General features: G+C 44.1%; 1 protein-coding gene across 3 annotated transcripts in view; it reads left to right on the top strand.

Annotated features, from left to right (window-relative positions):
• DNAJC18 (DnaJ heat shock protein family (Hsp40) member C18) overlaps positions 1 to 24,440 on the top strand; it is a 49,202-nt gene that overhangs the window by 4,694 nt on the left and 20,068 nt on the right. For 2 of the 3 annotated variants that reach the window (XM_043490506.1, XM_038412653.2), the window contains exons 4-7: positions 1,950 to 2,135; positions 17,051 to 17,163; positions 20,275 to 20,384; positions 23,646 to 23,818. In XM_043490506.1, coding sequence (XP_043346441.1) covers positions 1,950 to 2,135; positions 17,051 to 17,163; positions 20,275 to 20,384; positions 23,646 to 23,818 — 582 coding nt within the window. The remainder of the gene's footprint in view (positions 1 to 1,949; positions 2,136 to 17,050; positions 17,164 to 20,274; positions 20,385 to 23,645; positions 23,819 to 24,440) is intronic. The other variant, XM_043490507.1, reaches the window with a different exon arrangement.

Raw genomic sequence — 24,440 nt, 5'->3', positions numbered from 1 at the left:
CCGTGCAATTGGTAGGGCCCTAATTATGAGTTAAAAATCATGAAAACATTGAAAGTTTTTGAGTGTATTATTCTGATTCTCTGAATTTTATACTAAGATTATATTATCTGTATCAACAATCAGTATCTAAAGATTTAAATTAAATGTGTTATACCTTCTCTTTTTTATCTTCCAGCTATGGCCAGGACTATCTTAACACAGAGCTTTGCAAAGCCTTGCTTTCAATTAGCCAGTGTTAAGAGAGAGAAGACATGAAGTTGCAAAGTTGTTTGTTTTTTTTTCTTTTTTCATCTTTAGGTTGGTTTTCAGTGTAAATTTGCCTATGAAAAATATATTTCAAACAGCATTATGTTACTACAAAAGTTCTAAATTTTAAAATCAAACTTCAATGTTCTTTACTTACATTAATATTTAGATACCTTGAACATTTGGAAAAACTATATGAACACAACTTTAGAAGAGAAAGTTGTTGCATACTTGAGTTTGTTGTTGCAGCTATTTTACTCTCAGAAATTAATATCTGAAGATGTTGGTGTGTTCTGGGAGACATGGTGGCTGAATAAAATATGGGGTCTTTGACCTTTGGGGCACTAGTTTAGAGCCAGCTCAGGTGGCTAGTGATGAGGTCATTGCCAGCTGACTAGCTGTATAGTGGCCAGGGTGAAACAATTCTCACACTTAGGTGTTTACCAGGACCTGAAATATATCAGTTTGTACCTTTATTTTCAGTCTCAGCGAAGTGACTACAGATTAAATAGGCATGGCCATGGACACCAAACTGGTCTATTGGTGGCTTTTTCAGGTCAGAATTGAGACAAGTGTAGAGGAGAGGGGAAACTGCCAGTGATGTATTTATTCTATGAAGAGAGGTTTTCATTCTCCAAGGCTATCTCAGTGCAAAACATAATAAGGCTAGTGGTTTGCCTTTGGCATTAAAAAGCATATTGGACAATTTTGAAAGCTACCACTTATTAATATAAAGGCAATTATTGCAAATTCCTTGATCCTTATTTGAGAATTCATTTCCCAAATGTTGTGATCGAGCCCTATTCTTGATAGTCTCTCAGGTGACTGGTGAAACTCCCTTAGTTTAAAACTACTGTGTCTTTGAATGGGGTAGCCAGCAAGTGGGCATTTGTAAGATAGTGGCCATCCCTCACCTCACCCTCAGTTCCTTTCTTTCTACTGGTGCATGAGATCACTCTAACACTGCTGCCATTCTCACCTAGCCCTCGGTAGTATGCTGTACACGCAATTGCACTTGTTTAACTAAGGCCTTGTCTTCACTAGGGAAAAAGTTATATTTTTAACCCATGCTAAGCTAATTTGTGTTACAAATCTAGTGAAGACAAGGCAGTTGTAACCTTTCAGCTGATTGAGGTAAATCCTAGGAGAAGCATAGTGTTTATCTTGTCCAGCTCGTAGGAATGTAACACAAGTTAACTTAATACAAAGTTAAAAGTTCACATCCTACAGGAAGGATGCAATGTCATGTAATTAACCATATGGTGTGTGGACACACACTCTAATGTCTACCATGTCACTAATTGGTTTCGGACTTGGTAAAAAGTTGTATTGTCACTCAGCCCTTCAACAGATTTCCAGAATGGTCTCTTCTCCAGTTTTCTGAATATTTTCAACCTTTCCATATGCTATAGGAAATGTTTTAACTTCCTGCTTCTATCCAAGATGAGTGAGCAGCTTTCATCAGTGCTAATACCAGTATCCACAAGAATAACTGAAAGGAGCACTCACTTTGCTTTAAGAATGACATCTCCAATGGACATAGTTTCTCTGTCCAGATGGTTGTATGTTATACTTTGTCCAACAGAAAATGTGTCTCTATCAACTTGTTGCTACTCATCTTATAAAATTCAGCTTATGAAAGGCATATTGACTTGAAAAGATTGGATGGCGTAAATGTGTAATTTTGCTCTCTTATTCTGTAGCAATAGGCACTGCTTTTGCCGTTCTGAGCAACCCTGAAAAACGATCGCGATATGATCAATTTGGGGATGAGCAAGAGACTTTCAGCACTCCCCGGGCTAGGAACTATGATTATTACAGGGAATTTGAAGCAGACATCACACCAGAAGAAATATTCAACATGTTTTTTGGCGGGCACTTCCCTACAGGTCAGTGTTCTGTCTATAGTGTTTTTGAAGTGTAAAGAGTTGGAAAGTTAGCTTTATTTGATACTGCTCGAGAACCTAAGACCCTGCCTACACTACACAGCTAACTCAACATAGGCAGCTTACATCAACCTTATTGTGGAGGTTTACGCACTGCAATGCTTCTCCCGCTGATTTAACTCTCTTGCTATGCTGACATCATAAAACTATCTCAACATTAGCTTCACAAATGTTATGCAGAGCACAGCAGGCTGCTATGACCATGGGAATATTTTCTTCATTCGGGTCTAACCTGGCAAAAAAGCAGCGCCAACGACCCTTTAATCAGCCAAATGCACATTCAACAGTCATTCTGCACCTGCTGAACCTGTTCTTGAAGTGTTTCTTGCTGCAGTCAAGGTTTCTGGTGTATGGCTTCTAAAGTCACGGGAGCAAGGGGTTGGCTAGGTCCCAAGGATCACTCTTGGCACACAGTTAGACTCCACAGTTAGACTCTTCAGGTTTGGAAAGAAAGTCCTTGCTTGCAGCTTTCTGTACAGGCCAGTATTCCTGAAGACGTGTGTCATGCACCTTCCTGGACCACCATGCGTTGATGTTGGTGAAATGATTCACCACATCATGCAATACCATAGAAAAATAGCTCTTTCTGTTGATGTACTCCATTGCAAGGTGGTCTGAGGCCAAAATGGGAATATACATGCTATCTATCACACCCCGCAATTAGGGAATCCATTGTCGCAAAGCCATCCACTATTTCCTGCACATTGCCAAGAGTCACAGTCCTTCGTAGCAGGAGGAGATTAATGCTCCTGCACACTTGTATCACTACAACCCACATGGTGGACTTCTGTTTCGCAACTGATCGGTAGCAGTCTGGAGATGCCAGCTTCCACACAGCAAGCACCACTTGCTTCTCCCACGTTAGGGCAGCTCTCATTTTGGTGTCCTTGTGCCAGAGGGCAGGGGCGAGCTCCACACACACTTCCAGGAAAGTGGCTTTGCACATTCGAGAGTTCTGCAGCCACTGCTCGTCATCCCATACCTGCATAACAATGCAATCCCACCACTCAGTGCTTATTTCCTATGCCCAGAACCGACAGTCTACTGTGTGCAGCTGCTCTATGAATGCCAACATCAGTCTTGAATTGTTTCTTTCCATGGCGCATGGGGGCAGACACCACGGTGTCATCAGATTCGTAGCTCATAAAATACTGCAGGATCAGCCACGTTGTGTTCATGATGCTCATCACAATACAGGAGAGCAGTCCAGGATCCTTGCTTTCAGACAGAGATGATGGGTAGGAAGTTTACAGGGGCTGTTGAAAAGTGGTGCAAAATGTAGTAGGAAGCCCGTAGAATGATTGGACAGAGAAAACTGCATCATGGACCACTGAGTGGCTGATGGTGGTGAGTTGCACAGTGGGATAACTACCCACAATACACTGCTCTCTCTGTCGATGCAATAGCACTAATTGTGGACGCTCTCTGCTGTCACAAGGAGCATTATGTGGATGTGCAAAATTGGTTTAATTACAGCGGTGGATGATTGTCAACTTAACTTTGTAGTGTAGACGTAGCATAACTGTACTTTTCAGAATAGTAAAACCTGATAATTAAAGTTGCTGTTGCTGTTACTCTTTTCTCACTTCTTCCTTTTTATGTCTAGCAAAACTCCTGAGATAAACAATTTTAAATTGAGTTTGTTGACTTCAGATTTTCAGAATGTGAAAACCTACCCTAACCTTGCTTTCTTCACATGTGCTACTACACCGGCATTCCCACATGGTTCAGTGAACCATTCATGGTGTTGCTGCTCTGGTGTGGCCAGCCAGCACACTACCAACCCCTGCCTGTGTCGTCTTGGCCTCTCCTGAGAGTTCCTAACCAGTGCTGAGCTCCAGGGGTGAGAACCATAATGCAGCAAGGGCTGAGATAGGTTGAATTCCTTGTGGGCCACATTTTTAACTCCAGCTGTAGTTGGTAAAACTGCTTCTTCTCTCTCCTTATTGCCTGAAGCCAGAAATGGTTTGGAGGTGGGGAGACGGTATTTATCTCCAGGTATCAGGAGTGTGCTTGCTAACCACATCAACTGTAGTGCTACTGTCATAGACAGCTCACTGAAGCCTTATCTACACTGGCAAGTTTCTGTGCAGTAAAGCAGCTTTCTGCGGTATAACTCCCGAGGTGCACATGCTGCCAAGCCACTTAGTGCACAGAAACTGCGCAGTTGCAGCACTGTAAAAAGACCACCCCAACGAGAGAGACACCGCTTTCTGCATCAGGGTTACAGTGCCGCGGTTCCAGTGTAGACACCCTGGTCAATTACAGTGCTGCGATTGGCCTCCAGGAGATTTCCCACAATGCCTGTTCTCACTTCTCTGGTCATCGGTTTGAACTGTACTGTCCTGTCCTCAGGTGACCAACCATGAGCCCCACCCCTTAAATTCCTTGGGAATTTTGAAAGTCCCCTTCCTGTTTGCTCGGTGATGCATACAGTGGTCTCAGCGCATCTTTCCAGGTGATCATACCTGCTCCACGTACCAGGCGATCCCCTGCTTAGAGCAGTGCTGAGCTGCTGGACCTCATGAGCATTTGGGGAGAGGAGGCTGTCCAATCCCAACTGCGCTGCAACTGTAGGAATTATGATACCTACGGTCAGATTTCATGACAGAAAGGGGCCATGAGCGGGACACACTGCGGTGCAGGGTCAAAGTGAAGGAACTGCGGAGTACCATAAGCTGTGGGAGGCAAACCGCTGCTCCAGTGCTGCCCGTTCTACAAAGAGCTGGACGCGATACTCGGTGGTGACCCCATCTCCACTGCGAAGGCCACTGTGGATATTTCAGTGGTTCGCATGCCAGTCAAGAGTGGACTGAGCCAGGAGGAGGAAATCTTGGACAAGGATGTGTTGCGGGGAGACCGAGAGGCAGAGGATGACTTGGAGGTCAGAGATGCATGCAGCCAGGAGCTCTTCTCTACTCCGGAGGAACCTAACCAGTCACAACTGTTGGAACTTGGCAAAGCGCAAACAGGAGAGGAGGCCCCTGGTAAGTGGCTTTGATTTTGGAAATTGCTGAAGCTAGTTGTTGGAGGCAGGAGGGTTGCAGAAAGCAGGCATGTGTCTATGATGCACATACCACCACAGGCCTGGTCTAAGTGATGGAACAGTGTTGATTGACTCCCTTACTTCACAGGAATCTGCCTCAGAGTTCTCCAGGAAACTCTCATGGAGATACAGGGCAATCCGCTGCCACAGGTTCTTTGACCAAGCTGCTTTGTTTCTTGCCCCATTAAGGGTAACTTTCCCATGCCAATCTGCCGTCACTGTGGGGCCACATAAGGGCCAGGGCGGAAGCCGCAGTCTTGGAGAAGATCTTCCCTTGAATCCCTGCTCACCCTAAGCAGTGAGATATCTTCCATAATGAACACAGCCTGTGGAAAATGTGGGGACAGTAATGATTGTAAGGCCCCCGTTACAATGCTGGCTCTCCCCAAGAGCCACATGCCCAGTCTACAGTATGTTCCTGGAACACTGATTTTCCCTGCCCCTGAGGTTACTCACCATTTTTGGGGTCTTGTGTCTCATGTGTGCTTGCCTGGCGTCAGCCAATTAGTGACAGGTATGTGAATAGTCATTGTTTTAAATCACTGAATCAGTGGTCTGTGTGTTGCAAACAATACTGCTTCTGTAAAATGTTGTATTTTGGCTTCACAGAGATGACCTTGGGAGCTCAACCTCCCTCTTTGTTATTGCCAGCTGAACAGCTGTGCAGAATTAAAAAGTGGCCATGAAGAACTAAAGAGGATTTTCTGTGTGATGTCATGACATGTTCTATGGCCGAAAAACAAGAATTGAAGGAGTGGCGGGACAGCGAGAAGAGGGACCGAAAGGAGAACGCGATGCGCCAGAACAAAGGCACGGAGCGGCTCTTAAAAGTTATGGAATGCCAAGCGGACATGCTCCAGGTGTTACTAACACTGTAAGCCGAGCAGCTCTGCACCAGCCCTCCCCTGCAACCACTGTTGCAAAACTCTTTCCCATGCACCCCCAGATGCTGCCAACACACTTTTATGAAGTTACTCCTGGCTCCAGTCTGTACCCTCTGCTTTCCACTCTTGCCCCGTCACAGTCCAGCCCTGCAGACTCCCAGTACCCATTGCAGACAACACCCGTCCCTCTGCAGTTTAGCCCTGCTGAACTACAGTACCCGCTGCGCTATATTCCAAAAGACAAGGTTGTGTATATGATACCTGGACATACACAAATCTTTAACCATCCACGGACCCCACCTCTTCGTGGGACCCTCTCTTCCCCCACTCCCTACAGCTGATGTGGGTTTTTTTGTTTGTCTCTCCCTTCCTGTTGTTGCTTTTTAATAAAATAATTGTTTTGGTTTGAAAGCGATCTTTATTCCATTAATTGAAAGCAAACAGAGCCCTGCAAAGCAATAGGCAATTTTCTTAAACCTTAACAGTGCATCATCTGCACCAATCACAATGACCTCCTGGCCTAACAAGAACTGCACTCCTGAGCATAGCAACAAATATTAGTAGCTTTCAGTTTCAAATTGCTACCTCAAGACATTCCTGATCCTTATGGTCTCACGCTGTGCCCCTCCAGTAACCCTGTCTCTGGCTGTTCAGGTTCAGCCTCCAGGCAGTGAGCCTCAGCAGTCTAGCCCTAAGTGAAGCTTTCAACCTTCCTTTCACAAATATGGAGTGTACAGCACGCGGCTAAAAGCATAGGAATATTGTCATCGGCCAGGTCCAGCCTCCCATATAGGCAGTGCCAGAAGGCCTTTAAACGGCCAAAAGCACAATCAACAGTGATTCTGCACTTGCTCGGTCTTGTGTTGAACCACTCCTTGCTGCTGTCAAGGTTCTCCATGTATGGCTTCATAAGCCACGGCATTAGGGCTAGGCAGGGTCTCCCAGGATCACAATGGGCATTTCAATTTCCCTTATGGTGATCTTTTGGTCCGAGAAGAAAGTCCCTGCTTGCAGATCCTGAACAGGCCAGTGTTCCAAAACGTGTGCATCATGAACCTTTCCAGATCAGACTGCGTTAATGTCCGTGAAATGCCACGGTGATCCACGAGCAGCTGGAGAACCATAGAGAAATATCTCTTCCGATTAATGTACTCGGTGGCTAGGTGGTCTGGTGCCAGAATTGGAATATGCATGCCATCTATCGCTCCTCCGCAGTTAGGGAAGCCCATTTGTGCAAAGCCATCCATAATGTGTCACCCGTTGCCCAGAGTCACGGTCTTTCATAGCAGGTTGTGATTAATATCCCTGCACACTTCTGTCAACACAAGTCCAACGGTCAACTTTTCCACTCCGAACTGGTTAGCGACCGATTGGTAGCAGTCTGGAGTACCTAGCTTCCACAGTGCAATCGCCACCCACTTTTTCAATGGTAAAGCAGCTCTCATTCTCGTGTCCTTGTGCCGCAGGACTGGGGCGAGCTCATCACACAGTCCCATGAATGTGGCTTTTCTCATCCAAAATGTCTGCAGCCACTGCTCATCATCCCAGACGTGCATGACAATGTGATCCCACCACTCAGTGCTTGTTTCCCGAGCCCAAAACCAGCGTTCTACTGTGATCAGCCACAAGCAATCTCGTGTTATAGATAGTACGCATGGCGAGATCAATGTTGAACTCCTCTTGCCTTTGTAGTTTAAGGAATAACTCCACTGCCACTCACGACTTGTTAGTGAGAGCGAGCAGCATATTGGACAATAGTATGGGATCCATTCCTGCAGAGCGTGCAGTACATAAACCGTTAAAAGATGGCACCAAATGTGGACGGAAGCACGGGGATTGCTGGGATGCGAAGTAATGCATCACGGGGCATTGGAACAGGACCCAGGAAGCCCCCTGACCCCCTCCACCTTCCCACAACTCCTACCGGCAGAAGAGGAAGAGATGCTCTGTGGGATAGCTACCCAGAATACACTGCTCCGAATACCGATGCAAGTGCTGCAAGTGTGAACATACTATTGCACAGGCAACTGACAGTGTGAACACATAACAGTGGTTTCCCTTCAGCGCTCTCTGAGCAGCAATGTAACTGCCGGTGCTGTAACTCTGCCAGTGTAGACATACCCTGAGTAAATGCAGATGTGCCATGACAGCTGCTGTGAGCGCTCCAGGTACAATAGAGTATTGCATCAATCCATAACCACAGATGCATATGAAAGGAAAATCTCCATACATTGGGCTTGTCTACTGCAGAAATAAAGAACAAAAGGTCATAGGTCTACCTTCAGATTCACTGGCAGGTATCACCGCATGTCTTCTACATACCTGGGCATAGGATACAGCTGCACTTTGAACTTGGGGAGGGGCTAGCTACCCAAGTAAATACCTAGGGTTTGGACATGATCACGCTCAGGGCAGCTAGCCCCTTGCGCCACCACATCTGCACTTCTGTTTTTAGCACACTAACTTGGTCAGAACTGGTGTGGGTGTGTCTCAAGCTAGAATTTATACCTCCTGTTCGACATGTGGACATACCCATGGATTCAAGACTTGTAGCAGTGCTGTGTGCATATCTGAATCCAAATCTTTTTGGCTCCTGCATTTTTAAAATAACTAAAAATGGAGATTTCCAAATGATTAGTGGAATACACATGCAGACTTGGGTAGAAAATAATACATTTTAAAGATGCACTGGTATTTTCCCTGCTAAGATTGGAGTTCAGAGATCTCTTGATGACACAATATTTAGCACCTGTGTTGTTTGTATGACACTTTGAAGGTGAAACACACATCACAGTAATCACCAACACCTAAAGCAGAGGAGGGATCTATGTTACTTATACTGATTATAATTATGAAAATTTAATATAGCATCATTCATCTAAAAGAATCCTAAAGTACTCTACAAACATTCAAGCAAATTTACAAACTCTGGGCCAAACCCAGCATTGGCACAATTCCCATTGGTTTTGCTGAAAGTTGCACCTGCTTACACCAGTCACTTTATCCACTACTGAAAAACAACAACTTCTAGCATGTGGCAGCTATTCAACAGCACACAGCAACATTATACAGCAGTTTAGGACAAGAAGTGGAACAGCATTTGAAACTGCAGGAGGAATTTAGATGTTAGTGATACCAACTATAACAGGTGAAACAGAGTACCGAGTTAAGCTCTTGACAGATAACAAAGGCCTTGTCTACACTACCAGAGTTTTGTCGACAAAAGTCAGCTTTCATCAACAAAACAGTGGAGGTGTACACACTAGAATGCTCCTTCTGCCAACAAAACTCTCCTGCTTTGATGACAAAATAAAACCACCTCGGTGATAGGCATAGAGCTTTTCGCAGCAAACTTATATCAACAGTATGTCAGTCTGTAGACACTGTGCTTGGTTATGTCCTATAAATTGCCTCCAGGAGGTGTCCCATAATGCCCGTCCTGACCACTCTAGTCAGCAGTTCAAACTCCACTGCCTGAACTCAGGTACACAAGCATCTGTCTCTCCCTCTTTAAATGCCCAGAAATTTTTGAAACTCCACTTCCTGTTTGCTCGGCCTGGACAGCTCACATCACATCTTTCCAGCAGACTACACAGCAAATGCTCTCCTGCTTGGAGCACACCTGAGTTGTTGCATCTGCTGGCTCTGTGGGGAGAGGACACTGTGCAGTTCCAGCTCCGCTCCAGCCATAAGAACTTTGATACCTACAGTCAGATTTCTCGTGGCATGTTGGATAAGGACTACAAATGCGAAACACATCAGTGCCGTGGGAAGATAAAGGAGGCGTAGGGAGGCAAGGATGTCAAGCCATTGCTCTGGTGCTGCACTGGAGACCTGCCACTTCTATAAGGAGCTGGACTCCATACTTGGTAGCTACCCTGTCTCCACCCCAAGAGCCCTGTGGATACTTCAGTGGGGCTAGAGACGGCAGACTCAACCCCGAGGACAGAGTCATGGACAAGAAGGTCAAGTTGGAGAACAATGTGGAGCACACGGCAGGGTCATCTGGTGGTGCAAAAAGTCAGGACCTCTCTTCCACTCCAAAGAGGTCTAGCCAGTCCCAGCAGTCTGTCTCTGGCATACATGATGCAGGAAAGGAGAGCTCTGGTGAGTGATCTTTTTGAGTTGTTGCTGCTCGGTAATATGAGGTAGAGCTGTCCTTTGCTTTGTATATTCTAGAAGTGGGTGAAGGGATAGAAATGTATTAGGCTAGTTGCGTTTGTGTGTGCTTCACATTCCCCAGTGCAGCTAAGCAGTGTGGTGGAACAGTGTGTTAATACACACCGAAACGTCATGAGAAGGCTCCAGAGAGATCTCTAGGAAACTTTCCTGGAGGTCCCTCCAATCCTCTGCCGAAGGTCCCTTGGCAGAGATGCTTTATTCCTTTCCCCCATTGTAGGAAACTTCCTTGCGCCAATCGGCAATCACTGTGCAGGGACCAAAGCAGCACACAGGTGAGCAACATATGGACCCAGTCTGAAGCCACACGCATGCAGCAGATTCATTGTTGCTTAACTTCAGGAGTGAGAGATCCACTTCAGTGACCCCCACCTGTGGAAAATGGTGGCAGAATTTACAATATAGTCCCTAGTTGCCTGCAATGATCCCCTTAAAAAACACTTCCTGGATCCTTTGCCCTATCTTGAACGTCCTCCCCCTTCCTCCTCCCCCCAGCCAAACTCACCATGCTTAGGGTATTAGTGGAACTGTGTGCTTGCCAAGGGACAGTGAGAAACTCATTCATATGTAAAAAGAGGTGTATTTTACTACAATGATTCAATGTTGTGCATGCATGCTTCTGTTTGTTGTTTATTGTGCTTCTGCAGAGTTGGCTGTCAGGGGAACCCCCTACACACTGGCAGAGCACCTCTGCCAGATAAGGAAGCAACCAAGGAGGAGCAAGGAGGACATATTTCAAGAGGTGTTCCAATACTCTGAGACTAAAAAACAAGAACGCAGGGCATGGAGCGAGTCTTTAAAGGAAAATTTTAAAATAGACAGGTAGGACAGAAAGGAGAGCCAGGAGCAAATTTTAATGGGCCATGAGCAGATGATAAAACTGATGGAGGAGCAAACAGAGATGTTGAAGTTCCTAATCACGCTGCAGGCAGAACACATGCGCGTTCGCCCTCTCTGCAGCTGATACAGAACTGCGTTCCATGTTCTCCCAAATGCCTTCCACAAATTCCTTGCAACTTCCTGGCCTGTGTCAATACCCTGTTTACTTCACCCCTTCGGACAGCTTCCAAAATTATAGCTGGACTTACACACCTACACTGCCCTTCACTGTTATCTCCTTAATTGGTATTTAATAAAAACACACTCTCTGAAAGATAACCAATCTTTGTCTCCTATATGCAGTGGTTGCAGTTGGAATTAATACACAATGCAATTTCATCATTTGCTGAGTACAAATCCTGGTCAGGAATCATCAACATTTTCATGCAAAGTGGCAAATAAAGCATGGCAGAGTGCTGTATAGAAAAACACATTACTGGTGCTCATTATCAAAATGGTGTCTTGAATAGCCTCCCATTGTGCCCCTCTAATTACCCTGGTATCTGGCTGCTCAAAATCAGGTGATCCACCTCCACGCTCCACTCCAGGGGAAATTTTTCACCCTTAGTCTCACAAATATGGAGCACACAGCAGGCTGCTATGACCATGAGAATATTTTCCTCATTTAAATCTAACCACTCATAAAGACAGCGCTAGCATGCTTTTAGTCTGCCAAAGGCACGTTAAGCAGTCATTCTGCACCTGCTCAGCCTATTGTTGAAGTACTCCTTACTGCTGTCCAGGTTTCCCGTATATGACTTCATGAGCCATCAGAGTAAGGGGTACACTGTGTCTCCCAGGATCAGTGTGGGCATTTAAACAGCCCCCACTGGAATATTGTGGTCTTGAAAGAAAGCTTGGAGCTTTCTGTAAAGGCAAGTGTTTCTGAAGATGTGTGCGGCATGCATTTTTCTGGACCACCCCACATTGACGTCCATGAAATGTCCACCGGGATTCCATTGCAAGATGGTCCAGGGCCAAAATTGGAATATGTGTGCCATCTGTTGCCCCACTGAAGTTAGGGAATCACATTGCCGCAAAGCCATCCAGGATTTCACGCACATTGCCAAGAGTGTCAGTCCTTTGTAGCAGGATGTGATTAAGGACCCTGCACACGTGCGTTAATGCAGCCCCAGTGGTGGACTTCCCAGTCACCAGATGCCACACAGCAATCCACACGCGCTTCTCCACCAAGAGGACAGCTCTCATTTTGGTGTCCATGCGACGCAGGGCTGGGGTAAGCTCTGCACACAGTTCCAGGTAGGTGGCTTTCCGCATCTGAAGAAAGTCAAGGAAAGCGTGGGCCCCTTACTGAATGAGGGAGGCAACCTAGTGACAGAGGATGTGGAAAAAGCTAATGTACTCAATGCTTTTTTTTGCCTCTGTCTTCACGAACAAGGTCAGGTCCCAGACTACAGCACTGGGCAGCACAGCATGGGGAGGAGGTGACCAGGCCTCTGTGGAGAAAGAAGTGGTTCGGGACTATTTAGAAAAGCTGGACAAGCACAAGTCCATGGGGCCAGATGCGCTGCATCCGAGAGTGCTAAAGGAGTTGGCGGATGTGATTGCAGAGCCATTGGCCATTATCTTTGAAAACTCATCGTGATTGGGGGAAGTCCCGGATGACTGGAAAAAGGCTAATGTAGTGCCCATCTTTAAAAAAGGGAAGGAGGAGGATCCTGGGAACTACAAGCCAGTCAGCCTCACCTCAGTCCCTGGAAAAATCATGGAGCAGGTCCTCAAGGAATCAGTTCTGAAGCACTTAGAGGAGAGGAAAGTGATCAGGAACAGTCAGCATGGATTCACCAAGGGCAAGTCATGCCTGACTAATCTAATTGCCTTCTATGACGAGATAACTGGCTCTGTGGGTGAGGGGAAAGCAGTGGACGTGTTGTTCCTTGACTTTAGCAAAGCTTTTGACACAGTCTCCCACAGTATTCTTGGCAGCAAGTTAAAGATGTAAGGGTTGGATGAATGGTCTATAAGGTGGATAGAAAGTTGGCTAGATCGTCGGGCTCAACGGGTAGTGATCAATGGCTCCATGTCTAGTTGGCAGTCGGTATCAAGTGGAGTGCCCCAAGGGTCGGTCCTCGGGCCAGTTTTGTTCAATATCTTCATAAATGATCTGGAGGATGATGTGGATTGCACCCTTAGCAAGTTGGCAGATGACGCTAAACTGGGAGGAGAGGTAGATACGCTGGAGGGTAGGGATAGGATACAGAGGGCCCTAGACAAATTAGAAGATTGGGCCAAAAGAAATCTGATGAGGTTCAACAAGGACAAGTGCAGAGTGCTGCACTTAGGATGGAAGAATCCCATGCACCGCTACAGACTAGGGACTGAATGGCTAGGCAGCAGTTCTGCAGAAAAGGACCTAGGGGTTACAGTGGACGAGAAGCTGGATATGAGTCAACAGTGTGCCCTTGTTGCCAAGAAGGCCAATGGCATTTTGGGATGTATAAGTAGGGACGTTGCTAGCAAATCAAGGGACGTGATTGTTCCCCTCTATTTGACATTGGTGAGGCCTCATCTGGCCTGTGTCCAGTTTTGGGCCCCACACTACAAGAAGGATGTGGAAAAATTGGAAAACGTCTAGCAGAGGGCAACAAAAATGATTAGGGGACTGGAACACATGACTTATGAGGAGAGGCTGAGGGAATTGGGATTGTTTAGTCTGCAGAAGAGAAGAATGAGGGGGGATTTGATACCTGCTTTCAACTACCTGAAAGAGGGTTCCAAAGAGGATGGCTCTAGACTGTTCTCAGTGGTAGCAGATGACAGAACAAGGAGTAATGGTCTCAAGTTGCAGTGGAGGAGGTTTAGGTTGGATATTAGGAAAAACTTTTTCACTAAGAGGGTGGTGAAATGCTGGAATGCATTACCTAGGGAGGTGGTGGAATCTCCTTCCTTAGAAGTTTTTAAGGTCAGGCTTGACAAAGCCCTGGCTTGGATGATTTAGTTGGGGATTGGTCCTGCTTTGAGCAGGGGGTTGGACTAGATGACCTCCTGAGGTCCCTTCCAACCCTGATATTCTATGATCTGAAAGTTCTGCAGCCACTGCTCGTCATCCCAGACCTGCGTAACGATGCGATCCCACCACTCAGTGCTTGTTTCCTGAGCCCAGAAGCAACAGTCCACTGTGTGCAGCTGCTCCATGAATGCCGAAAGTAATGTGGTGGTGTTTCTTTCCATGGCGCACAGCAGGTCAGGCACCTCTGATTCCTGTTCAGATTGGGTGCTCATGATATACTGCATGACCAGCGGTGATGTGGTCATAACAGTGACCACAACAGTAGAGAGCAGTGCAGGCTCTGGGCACACAGTAAACAAGGGTCATTGAAAAATGCCACGAAACACAGTCGGAACCTGGGAGGGAGGAGGGGATAGCTCAGTGGTTTGAGCATTGGCCTGCTAAACCCAGGGTTGAGAGTTCAATCCTTGAGGGGGCCATTTAGGGATCTGGGGCAAAAATTGGGGATTGGCCCTGCTTTGAGCATGGGGTTAGACTAGATGACCTCCTGAGATCCCTTCCAACCTCGATATTCTATGAACCGCATGGAATGATGGGATGGGAAAAAATGAGTCATGGGACATTGACCCGCACTCATAATGCACTGCGATCCATTCCACAACTCCTAGCTGCAGAAGGTGGCGAGTAGAATAGTTAACCACAGAGCACTGCTCTCACTGTGGATGCTAAAGCACCAACTGTGGATATGCCCCACCAACAAAAGGAGCATTGTGTGACCATCCACAAGCGATGTAATTATACCATTTTTTGATCATTGATGTAACTTGCATCAAAAAAACTCTGTAGCGTAGACAAGGCCTAAATGAGGGTGTTACAGATTTTGTGGCATAGAAAAATAAGGGAGCACAGGGATTTTCATTACAATTCCCTATTAAAACTAAATAGCTATGATTTTAGAACATTTTTTTTCTTCCCGTTTGCTATATGGCTAAACATCTTTCTTGCAATTCTTTTGCAAAGCAGACATTGTGTATGGTTTGCCTACTTCAAGCTTAAATGAAGCTTAAAATTGTTTTGATATTAAAACCAAATCATAACTTCCTCCAAAAAAACTTTTGAGATGAACTTTCTGTACCTTTTCCATTCAGCTATTTTGGTGCCCATGCGCAAACCTCCTGTGCGCCAAAACGGTTGTAGGCTGCAGCATAGATTTTTGGGAATCAGAGTTGAAAACCTTTGGAGATGAGCAAAACTAAAGTTCCACACCTAACTTTTTCTTATGTTGGTGGGGCATTCTGCATGAGGGTCCTGGGATCTTGGAACTTGCTCCCTCCACTTTTGTCTGAAATATTCTGAACTTGATGTCCTTCTGTGCATGCTACAAAAGCCACTTATTTAATCGGGTTTTGAAGAGACGGAAGATATGGACCCAGAGGCATTAGGGGATAGAAAGGAACATTTCTATTCTTACCCTATTGGTCTACACTTTTAGATCAACCCCTGAATGCCATAGTTAAGCTGACCATACTTCCAGTGTGATGCGGCGAGGTTGACGGAAGAATTCTTCTATCAACCTAGCTGCTGCCGTTCAGGGAGGCAGATTACAAGCATTGACAGAAAGACCCCTTCTGCTGATATAGGAAGCGTCTACGCAACTGTGCCACTGTAGTGCCCAGAATGTAGACATGCCCTGAATTAATTTGTTACTGTTTATTGAATGCTGCAAGTAGGCTGAGTTTATGGTATCAATGGGATTTTTTTTAATGCTGCTGGATGGCCATTATGCTGTTGTAAATAATTGGCAGGGTGCCTCAAGCTTTATGTATGGGCATTTTGTTATTTGAATTTTAATAAATAAAAGTCAAGAATTTATTTTAAGTTCAGTTTCTTGGAACAGTGTTATCTTGCCCATGTTTGTAAAGTGCTTTGAAAACCTTGGATGAAGGATGTTATAGAAGTGTAAAGTTACATTAATTTCATGCAGGCTTAAAGATGGAGTCATATTTCTATGATTCTGATTAGGACAAACATTTTGAATTTGGAGCCTGTACTACAAAAGAGTTCTGAATTAAAAAGGAAAGCGCATAGCTATTCCGGTGTTCATGTGATGTAAAATTCATAGCTTTAAAAATTGGTAGAGCTTTTTAACAGCATCATTCTGATCAAAATAGCTTGTGCTGCTTTCTTCCCCCATCTTAGAAGTTCTAAAATAAATCAGCTATATACTGTGTCTTTCTTTAGCCTACAAGAAAAGGAAATCCTGAATTGTATTCTTTATCAAGTAGTACTTCTCCTTAATCTCTTCTCTCATTACAAAAGCCTTAATGAGGCAATAAAGAGCTCAAAGAAAGAGAACAGAAATGATTACAGAAGGGCAAATTTAGTAATTAAGAGCAGCCTAATTTATGGACTGAATGATAAAGCCTATTTCTTATATTTGGAGCCTCAGGTTCCCACGCAAAATAGTCTCTCAATGGGACATGTTAAAACTCATGTGAAAGCAAGAGTTGCAGTATAAAAACCCCAATGAGTCTCTGGTTGTTTTTTTTTTTTAGAAAATTAATTGAGATGGTTTTGCACCAAGTTTTGCTTTACCTTTGGTGGTGGTGTTTTTCTTTTCTTTTTTTTCTTTTTTTTTTTTTTTTTTAAAACATTCAATTTCTCTTGGTACACCAATACCCCAGCATGCTGCATACTGGCTAGCTCCCATGTGCTGTTTTGGAATTTCAGTTCTGAGTTGTATTATTTGAAGTTTACGATCTGGCCTCTCATGACTATGCCTGGTAACTCAGGCCATTTACTGTAAGATGGTATAGCCAGCTAGAATTTCTGAGGAATAATAGATGCCTGCAATTGAAAGAAAGTGGCTAGTTCACCTCTTTGGGTTTTTTTAAAACAGGAAATATTCATATGTTTTCAAATGTGACACCAGACACCCACTATTATCGGCGGCGACACCGAAATGAGAGAGCCTGGATGCGGGACAAAGAGGAGGACGAGAACAGGCCTCAGGTACCGTGGGAGGAAGCTGTTAACTTGAAATATTGATCATGGCTACAGTGGGTGCACTTCAAGATCATATTGGTTTCAGCAGCGTTCCCTGTACAGTAGAACCTCAGAGTTACAAACACCAGAGTTATGAACTGACCAGTCTACCACACACCTCATTTGTAATCAGAAATATGTAATCAGGCAGCAGCAGAAACAAAACAAAACAAATACAGTACACTACTGTGTTAAATGTAAACTACCAAAAAAAAATAAAGGGAAGGTTTAAAAAAAAAGATTTGACAATGTGAGGAACCTGTGTGCTTGTTTCATTTAAATTAAGATGGTTAAAAGCAGCATATTTCTTCTGCATAGTGAAGTTTCAAAGCTGTATTAAGTCAATGTTCAGTTATAAACTTTTGAAAGAACAGCCGTAATGTTTTGTTCAGAGTTATGAACATTTCAGAGTTACAAACAACCCATTCTGGAGGTGTTCGTAACTCTGAGGTTCTACAGTTCTTAAAATGGGGAATGCCTCTAGGACTAGTAATATTTTTACAATTGGAATGGACTTTTTATGCGGGACCACTGTATTTGTCTCTTTATATGCTACTTCCAACATGTATCTTATTGCGGGGGGGGGGGCTCAGAAAAGAGCTACAGACTTTCATCAGCTGAAATAAGAAAAGGAATACTTGTGGCACCTTAGAGACTAACAAATTTATTTGAGCATAAGCTTTCGTGAGCTACAGCTCACTTCATCGGATGCATTTAAAATTTAAAAATAAATTTGTTAGTCTCTAAGGTGCCACAAGTACTCCTTTTCTTTTTGCGAATACAGACTAACACGGCTGCTACTCTGAAACCTGTCATCAGTTGAAATGGATCAGTAGTGGCTGAAAAGCATTACCATCCAATGTCAGTTGTGTAGCCTAATGGGAAATACATTTGTGGTGTGGACAGACAAGTGTTCATATCATATGCAGTTGCAGTGAGCATTCTTGTTGGTAATCTTGATACAGACACCAAGGACTGAATAGCTACAGACTGCTTTCTGCTCTTCCCCGTAAGGGCCAAGGTTGAGGCAGGTGGGCAAGACAATGTAAAAAGAAAGTTACGCTATTACTATCCGGGCGGATTGTTTTAGGGAGTAACAGAAGACTTTTGTCCCTATAGCCATCACTGTTTCACTTGCACTAAATTCACTTACTTTGAAAAACATATTCAAACAAATAAAAGAAAATACACATATCTAATTCCAAACTACGCTATGTATTGTTTATTAACCTGTAACATTCTTAAGAGTTTCAGAGTGGTAGCCGAGTTAATCTGTATCAGCAAAAACAACCAGGAGTTCTTGTGGCACCTTAGAGACTAACAAATTTATTTAAGCTTTCATGGGCTAAAACCCTCTTCATCAGATGCATGGAGTGGAAAATACAGTAGACTGGTATAAATACACAGCACATGAAAAGATGGGAGTTGCCTTACCCAGTGGGGGGTCAGTGCTAACGAGCCAATTCAGTTAAGGTAGAAGTGGCCTATTCCCAACAGTTGATAAGAAGGGGTGAATACCAAGGGAGGGAAAATCACTTTTGTAGTGCTAATGAGGCCAATGCAATCAAGGTAGCCCATTTCAAACAGTTGACAAGAAGGTGTGAGCATCAGCAGAGGGAAATTAGTTTTTGTAGTGACCCATCCACTCCCAGCCTTTATTCAGGCCTAATTTGATGGTGTCCAGTTTGCAAATTAATTCCAGTTCTGCAGTTTCTTGTTGGAGTCTGTTTTTTTGTTGAAGAATTGCCACTTTTAAGTCTGTTAGAGTGTCCGGGGAGATTCAAGTGTTCTCCTACTGATATTTGAATGTTACAATTCTTGATATCTGATTTGTGTCCATTTATTCTTTTGCATAGAGACATTCTCTGGTTTGGCCAATGTACATGGCACAGGGGCATTGCTGGCACATGATGGCATATATCACATGGGTACATGTGCAGGTGAACAAGCCCCTGATGGTGTGGCTGATGTGGTTAAGTCCTATGATGGTGTCCCTTGAATAGATATGCGGACAGAGTTGGCAATGGGGTTTGTTGTAGGGATTGGTTCCTGGGTTAGTGTTTTTGTTTTGTTTTGTGGTATGTAGTTGCTGGGACTGGGCGTGGATAGGTCACTACAAAAACTAATTTCCCTCTGCTGATACTCGCACCTTCTTAAAAAAGAAAAGGAGTACTTGTGGCACCTTAGAGACTAACAAATTTATTAGAGCATAAGCTTTCGTAAGCTACAGCTCACTTCATTGAATGCATTTCACAAAAGCTTATGCTCTAATAAATTTGTTAGTCTCTAAGGTGCCACAAGTACTCCTTTTCTTTTTGCGAATACAGACTAACACGGCTGCTACTCTGAAACCTCGCACCTTCTTGTCACCTGTTTGAAATGAGCCACCTTGATTGCATTGGCCTCATTAGCACTACAAAAATGATTTTCCCTCCCTAGGTATTCACCCCTTCTTGCCAACTGTTGAGAATAGGCCACTTCCACCTTAATTGAATTGGCTCGTTAGCACTGACCTCCCCCCCCACTTGGTAAAGCAACTCCCATCTTCTCATATGTGGTGTATTTACACCTGCTTATTCTTAAAAGTTTCAGTCATTGGGTAGAAAATAAATCTTAAGTATTTTATGGGATTTGAGGGGAAAAAAATTGTAAATTTTAGAAACTACATGGCACCTGTAGATATAAACTGTATCCAAGCAGGGTGTTCCTGGAACTGCATTGCCACCTGGTAGAACAGTGTGCACATACTTTGTGAGGGAAAAGATATTTGACTTTATAAATGGAATTGTGCATTAAAGAAACTGTGCAAAAATTTGATTTGGAGAAAACTTATTTGTTTAAAATTTAAGTTTATTAAAGTGTTTTTCTAATAAGGGTAATTCTGAAATTTAACTAGTTTGAAATGTAAATGTCACGCTTCTTCTGTAAACTCAAGCGTAGTCTCTGTTCTTATTGTCTGTTTAACATCTGATACGTTGTCTACCTAGAGACAGCATTGCATCCTGCCTCTTATGAGCTAGTAGGTCTTATTCCCATCTCTAACTTTTATCCTCCACTCGCTATGGTTGTCCTTTTCAGAATACTTACTCTGCATTTATGCAGTTGCTGCCGGTTTTGGTGATCATAGTTGTGTCAGTTATAACTCAGCTGATGGCCACTAATCCACCGTACAGCCTGTTCTACAAATCGTAAGTCCAATTTTTAAAAAACTGTTTATCTTATCTAGGTTACTTGGGGTGGGGAGGTAGAGAGATGTTGGACTTAATGAAGACTTCACTAACTTTTCCTATCTTCTCTCTGCAGAAAGCATTATCATTTTGGAATTAAGGGACTAGGGCTATTTCAATTTTTATTGGTTGGTTTTCGTAGGCACTACCATAATACAAAACCATCAAGGAGCAGGGCCCCATTGTGACAGGCTATATACAGACAAGTAACAGAAGATAGTCCCTGCCCCAGAGAGCTCACCATCTGGTTTAAAACACTTTCATAGAGTGAGCTAGTAGCATTAGCACCTTCTAAGCCAGCAGGAGCTGGAGCATTACAGAGCAACCTGGTTAGCCCTGGAAGGAGTGGGGAATGCCTAGCATTGTTCTAATTAGGGCTTGGGGAAAACCCACTTGCCTGTTCATCCAGCGCTAGTAGAAATGCTGTCCAAGAGAGCAGGCCAATTCGGGATGGAGAGGTGGTGGGGGGACTTTCCCATGGGGGAGAGTAGAGCCACCCAAGTACCGCTAGTTCTTTTTTTGGGGAAAGGAGCTGTAGCTAGGTGGAGCTGTAAGGCATGAGACCTGTGTGCTCAGGATGGCAGCGATGGCAGCAGCAAAGGAACCTGCAAAAGTTCTGGAGTTGCGAAGGTATTGTTGATTTGAATGGTAGGAAGGATGTGCCTGGTTGATTTATACACCAGTATAAATTTGATATCCATGGGCTTGGGGTTGTGGACTGCAGGTGTTTTTCAGTTGGATTAATAGGTGTCAGGGAAACATTTCAGCCCCTTCTTTCAATCCAAAGCAGTTCTCTCATGCCAATACTGGAATAGTATTAGCTTGGTGTTCAATCTTTGCTGGCTCAAAAGGCTTATCATGACTGGAGGAATATTTAAGGGGAGTTGGAACAAGTAGGTGGGAAAGAAACCTGCAGTACTGAAGCTCAGCCCAAGGGGGTTCTGCTTTGTTAATCAGGAATAAAATGAGTTTGAGGGTTTAGGCATTTGCCTTCTTGCAGTTTTGTCACTTAAAAAAGCAATTAGCTGTTTTGCAACAAAATTCCCTCCTCCTTTTGGAGCATTGTCACACATTGACTCCTTCTTCACTTGGGCCTTCCCAATACTGAGAGTTGTTGGTTAGGTGACAATCTGGAGCGTGTGTGAGAGGAGGGGCATAGTCACAAAGCGTTCACTTCAGATGAAATCCAGTGTTTGAAAGCTCTGGGTTTGCTCCCTTTAAAGAACGGGTCATTTCAGATTTCAGGGGGGGCAACTTCTTGCAGGAGTCCAGGGGCTGCTTTGGCCCCTGGCAGCTGTTGGATGTTTTGAAGGATAAAAGGTAAAAATCAGTCTGTTTCATTTGTTGTGGTTATTTCCTGTATTGTTAATAATAATTTTTATAGGCTTTCTACAACAAAATTATCAACACAGGACAAACAGGAAACTTTTAAAGCTAAGCAATCTGCACCTAGGACCCACTACCAAATAAAATCTAACTTTCAAGCTTATAAAGCTTGTTCCCTATCCTGCTGCCTGTGGGGTGGAGTTTCCAGACTTTTCAGTGAACTTCTGGGGGTTTTGCTGCCTGCCTTTCCCAGCACTTGCTCCCTTGTACCCCTTCAGCAGGACAGATGCCTGGCAGACAGGCTGCTCAGCATGCAGGAAGGTGCCCACCCCACAGGTTTTGCCAGCAGTAGATGGCTCCTGCTCCAAGATACTGGCAGGCCTGATGATCAGGAGCCCAGGCGGATAAGCTTTAGTCCTTAGTCTCTCCCCAGTGCAATGCAGAAGGACAATGATGCCAAGGGGGAGCTGCTGTGGGAGAGCTTTGCTTTCTGCCTCTGCCTGCCCTAAGCTACATGATTCTTTTATCTTCAGCTGGGGCTGAGGCGCTTCATGGTGGAAGGAGGAAATTGCCCCTCCTAAATAGCACCCCTCTGGGGGGTAGCATAATTGGAACTCGCTGAGGTTGGGCTCGCATTCTGTCCTTTTTCATAGGGCGTTGTTTTTCAAGCTGCCCCAAAATTCTTATCACTGTTACCAAAAGATGTCAGCCTGCATGTCTGGCAGACAGCAAGAGACTCCCGCAGTGAGTCTTTTGAGTTGTGCCAATCCCAAGTGAAACACCCCTGGCTGCTCCCAGAATAGGCAGTCCTTCCTGCTGCCTCCGTGCCCTTTGATCCAAGAGAGTCACACTTCAATCCTGCACATAGGCACATACGCTCTGCCTGTAAACCTTATCTTTAGGAATTAAACTCTACAAACATCATTCTTAATGCAGAGAATAAAAACCCCAGACCTTGAGAGAGGAAGAAAAGAGGGGTTTTAATAAACCAAGAAGGAAGGGACAAACTGAACTGTGGAAGGAAGGAGAGGCATGTCAGATGGAATGTGACCCTCCCTTCTTGGCTGCTTTCTCCTCATCCAGGGCAACGATTCTAAAGATGCAAAGAGAGGAGCCAAGAAGATTAGGAAGAAGAATATGGTTTAAACCAGTGGAGGAGGCAGAGAGGCTAGCTCCACACAGCTCCCCTGACTGCAGGACAGTTTCAAAACATTAGAAGGAAGTGGAACCAGGATCACTCCTTATTCAGAATTCCACATTCTATAATTTGCCCTGGGGTACCTAAAATGTGAGGCAGTGGAAATCTACGTGGAATGGGCTATATGACTACAGTCACATTGCACCCTAAGATATTTGGCCCTGTGTCCTAAATGTACCCTGAAGACTGCTGTCCTTTCAAGTTTGTCCAGTCATTTCCCACTGATGTTGACAGGAGGCTGCTGGAAAGTGCAGGCAAACAAACAAAGCTGTGTTTGGGCCTTTTTGTCTTGGAAGTGACTTGACCAAGTTACCCCAAGAACTCCCCAGAAAAATGCAGTCTCATTAATGCATACTGTACTTGAGTTTGGGCAGTGTCAATTCTGAGGTTCTCCTTTTTAGATTCAATTTTTCATGTTAAATCTCTTTAGATATTGTGTCTTCATTGTGTTTTTCTAGCCAGACATGTTTATTTCATCAGCTGTGTTAGGAAGGTGTAAGGTTGATTATGGAGCAGGGAGATGTGCAATTTCTTTAGTGAATGACTGAGGGCACTGTAGTTCTGCAATAGCTGCTGTGAAGAAGTTACAAGTATTTCCTGCTGGGAATATTAGAATGAACGAGCACTTCTCTTTCCTTGCCTTTTTTTAACTTTCCTTGATATTTCGGAACACATTTGTCTCTATGCTGTTTTCACAGGTCCATAGGCCATACCATTCCTAGAGAAACACAAAACCTGCAGGTGCCTTATTATGTTGATAAAAACTTCGAAAATAGTTATAAAGGAGCAGAACTTCAAGAGCTAGAGAAAACCGTTGAAAAGGATTATATAGACTATATCCAGACCAGCTGCTGGAAGGAGAAACAACAAAGTAAGTAATCTTTGTTGTTTATAAGTGTATAGGTATACATAGATTCATAGATACTAAGGTCAGAAGGGATCACATAAAAGCCAGAGCGTGGCTTTGCTTGAGAAGGTATTTCCATTATAAGCCCTAGCTTATGAAAATATATAACTTTCTAAACCATTGTTCTCAACTTGCGGCCCAATCAGAACAGAGCTGTGGCCCATGTGACATCCTCAGGGCCATACAGGTAGTATATATATGGTGTGGATGCGGCCCACATAACACGTAGAGAGCTGCATATGTTTAGAACAGTGGTTCTCAGCCTAAATTACCTTTGCACTGGTTTTTGTCACACCTGCTCTCTTTTGTCACCTGGTGAATTTGTTGTTGAAAGCTTGACACAGTTCTCTTTGGCTGATTTTAAGAGATGAGTTTGAAGTGTTTTTCACCAGTGGACTTTTTTTTTTTTTTTTTCAGGTGCTTTCTTTTACACTTGAATAACTCAGGGTAGCAATGTTTTAAACATGAAATCCACCCACATTATTCATCCAATCTTTGACAGGTTCAGAACATTTTTGAAAAATGGCATTCACATACCATGTTACTTTGTATCACGTTTTAAAAAGAGAGAGGCAGAAAGCATGAG

This window comes from Dermochelys coriacea, chromosome 8 (genome assembly GCF_009764565.3).
Source record: "Dermochelys coriacea isolate rDerCor1 chromosome 8, rDerCor1.pri.v4, whole genome shotgun sequence".
NCBI classification, from domain to species: Eukaryota; Metazoa; Chordata; order Testudines; family Dermochelyidae; genus Dermochelys; species Dermochelys coriacea.
The sequence above is the reverse complement of the archived record's forward strand: the minus strand, read 5'-3'. Positions and strand labels throughout refer to the sequence as shown.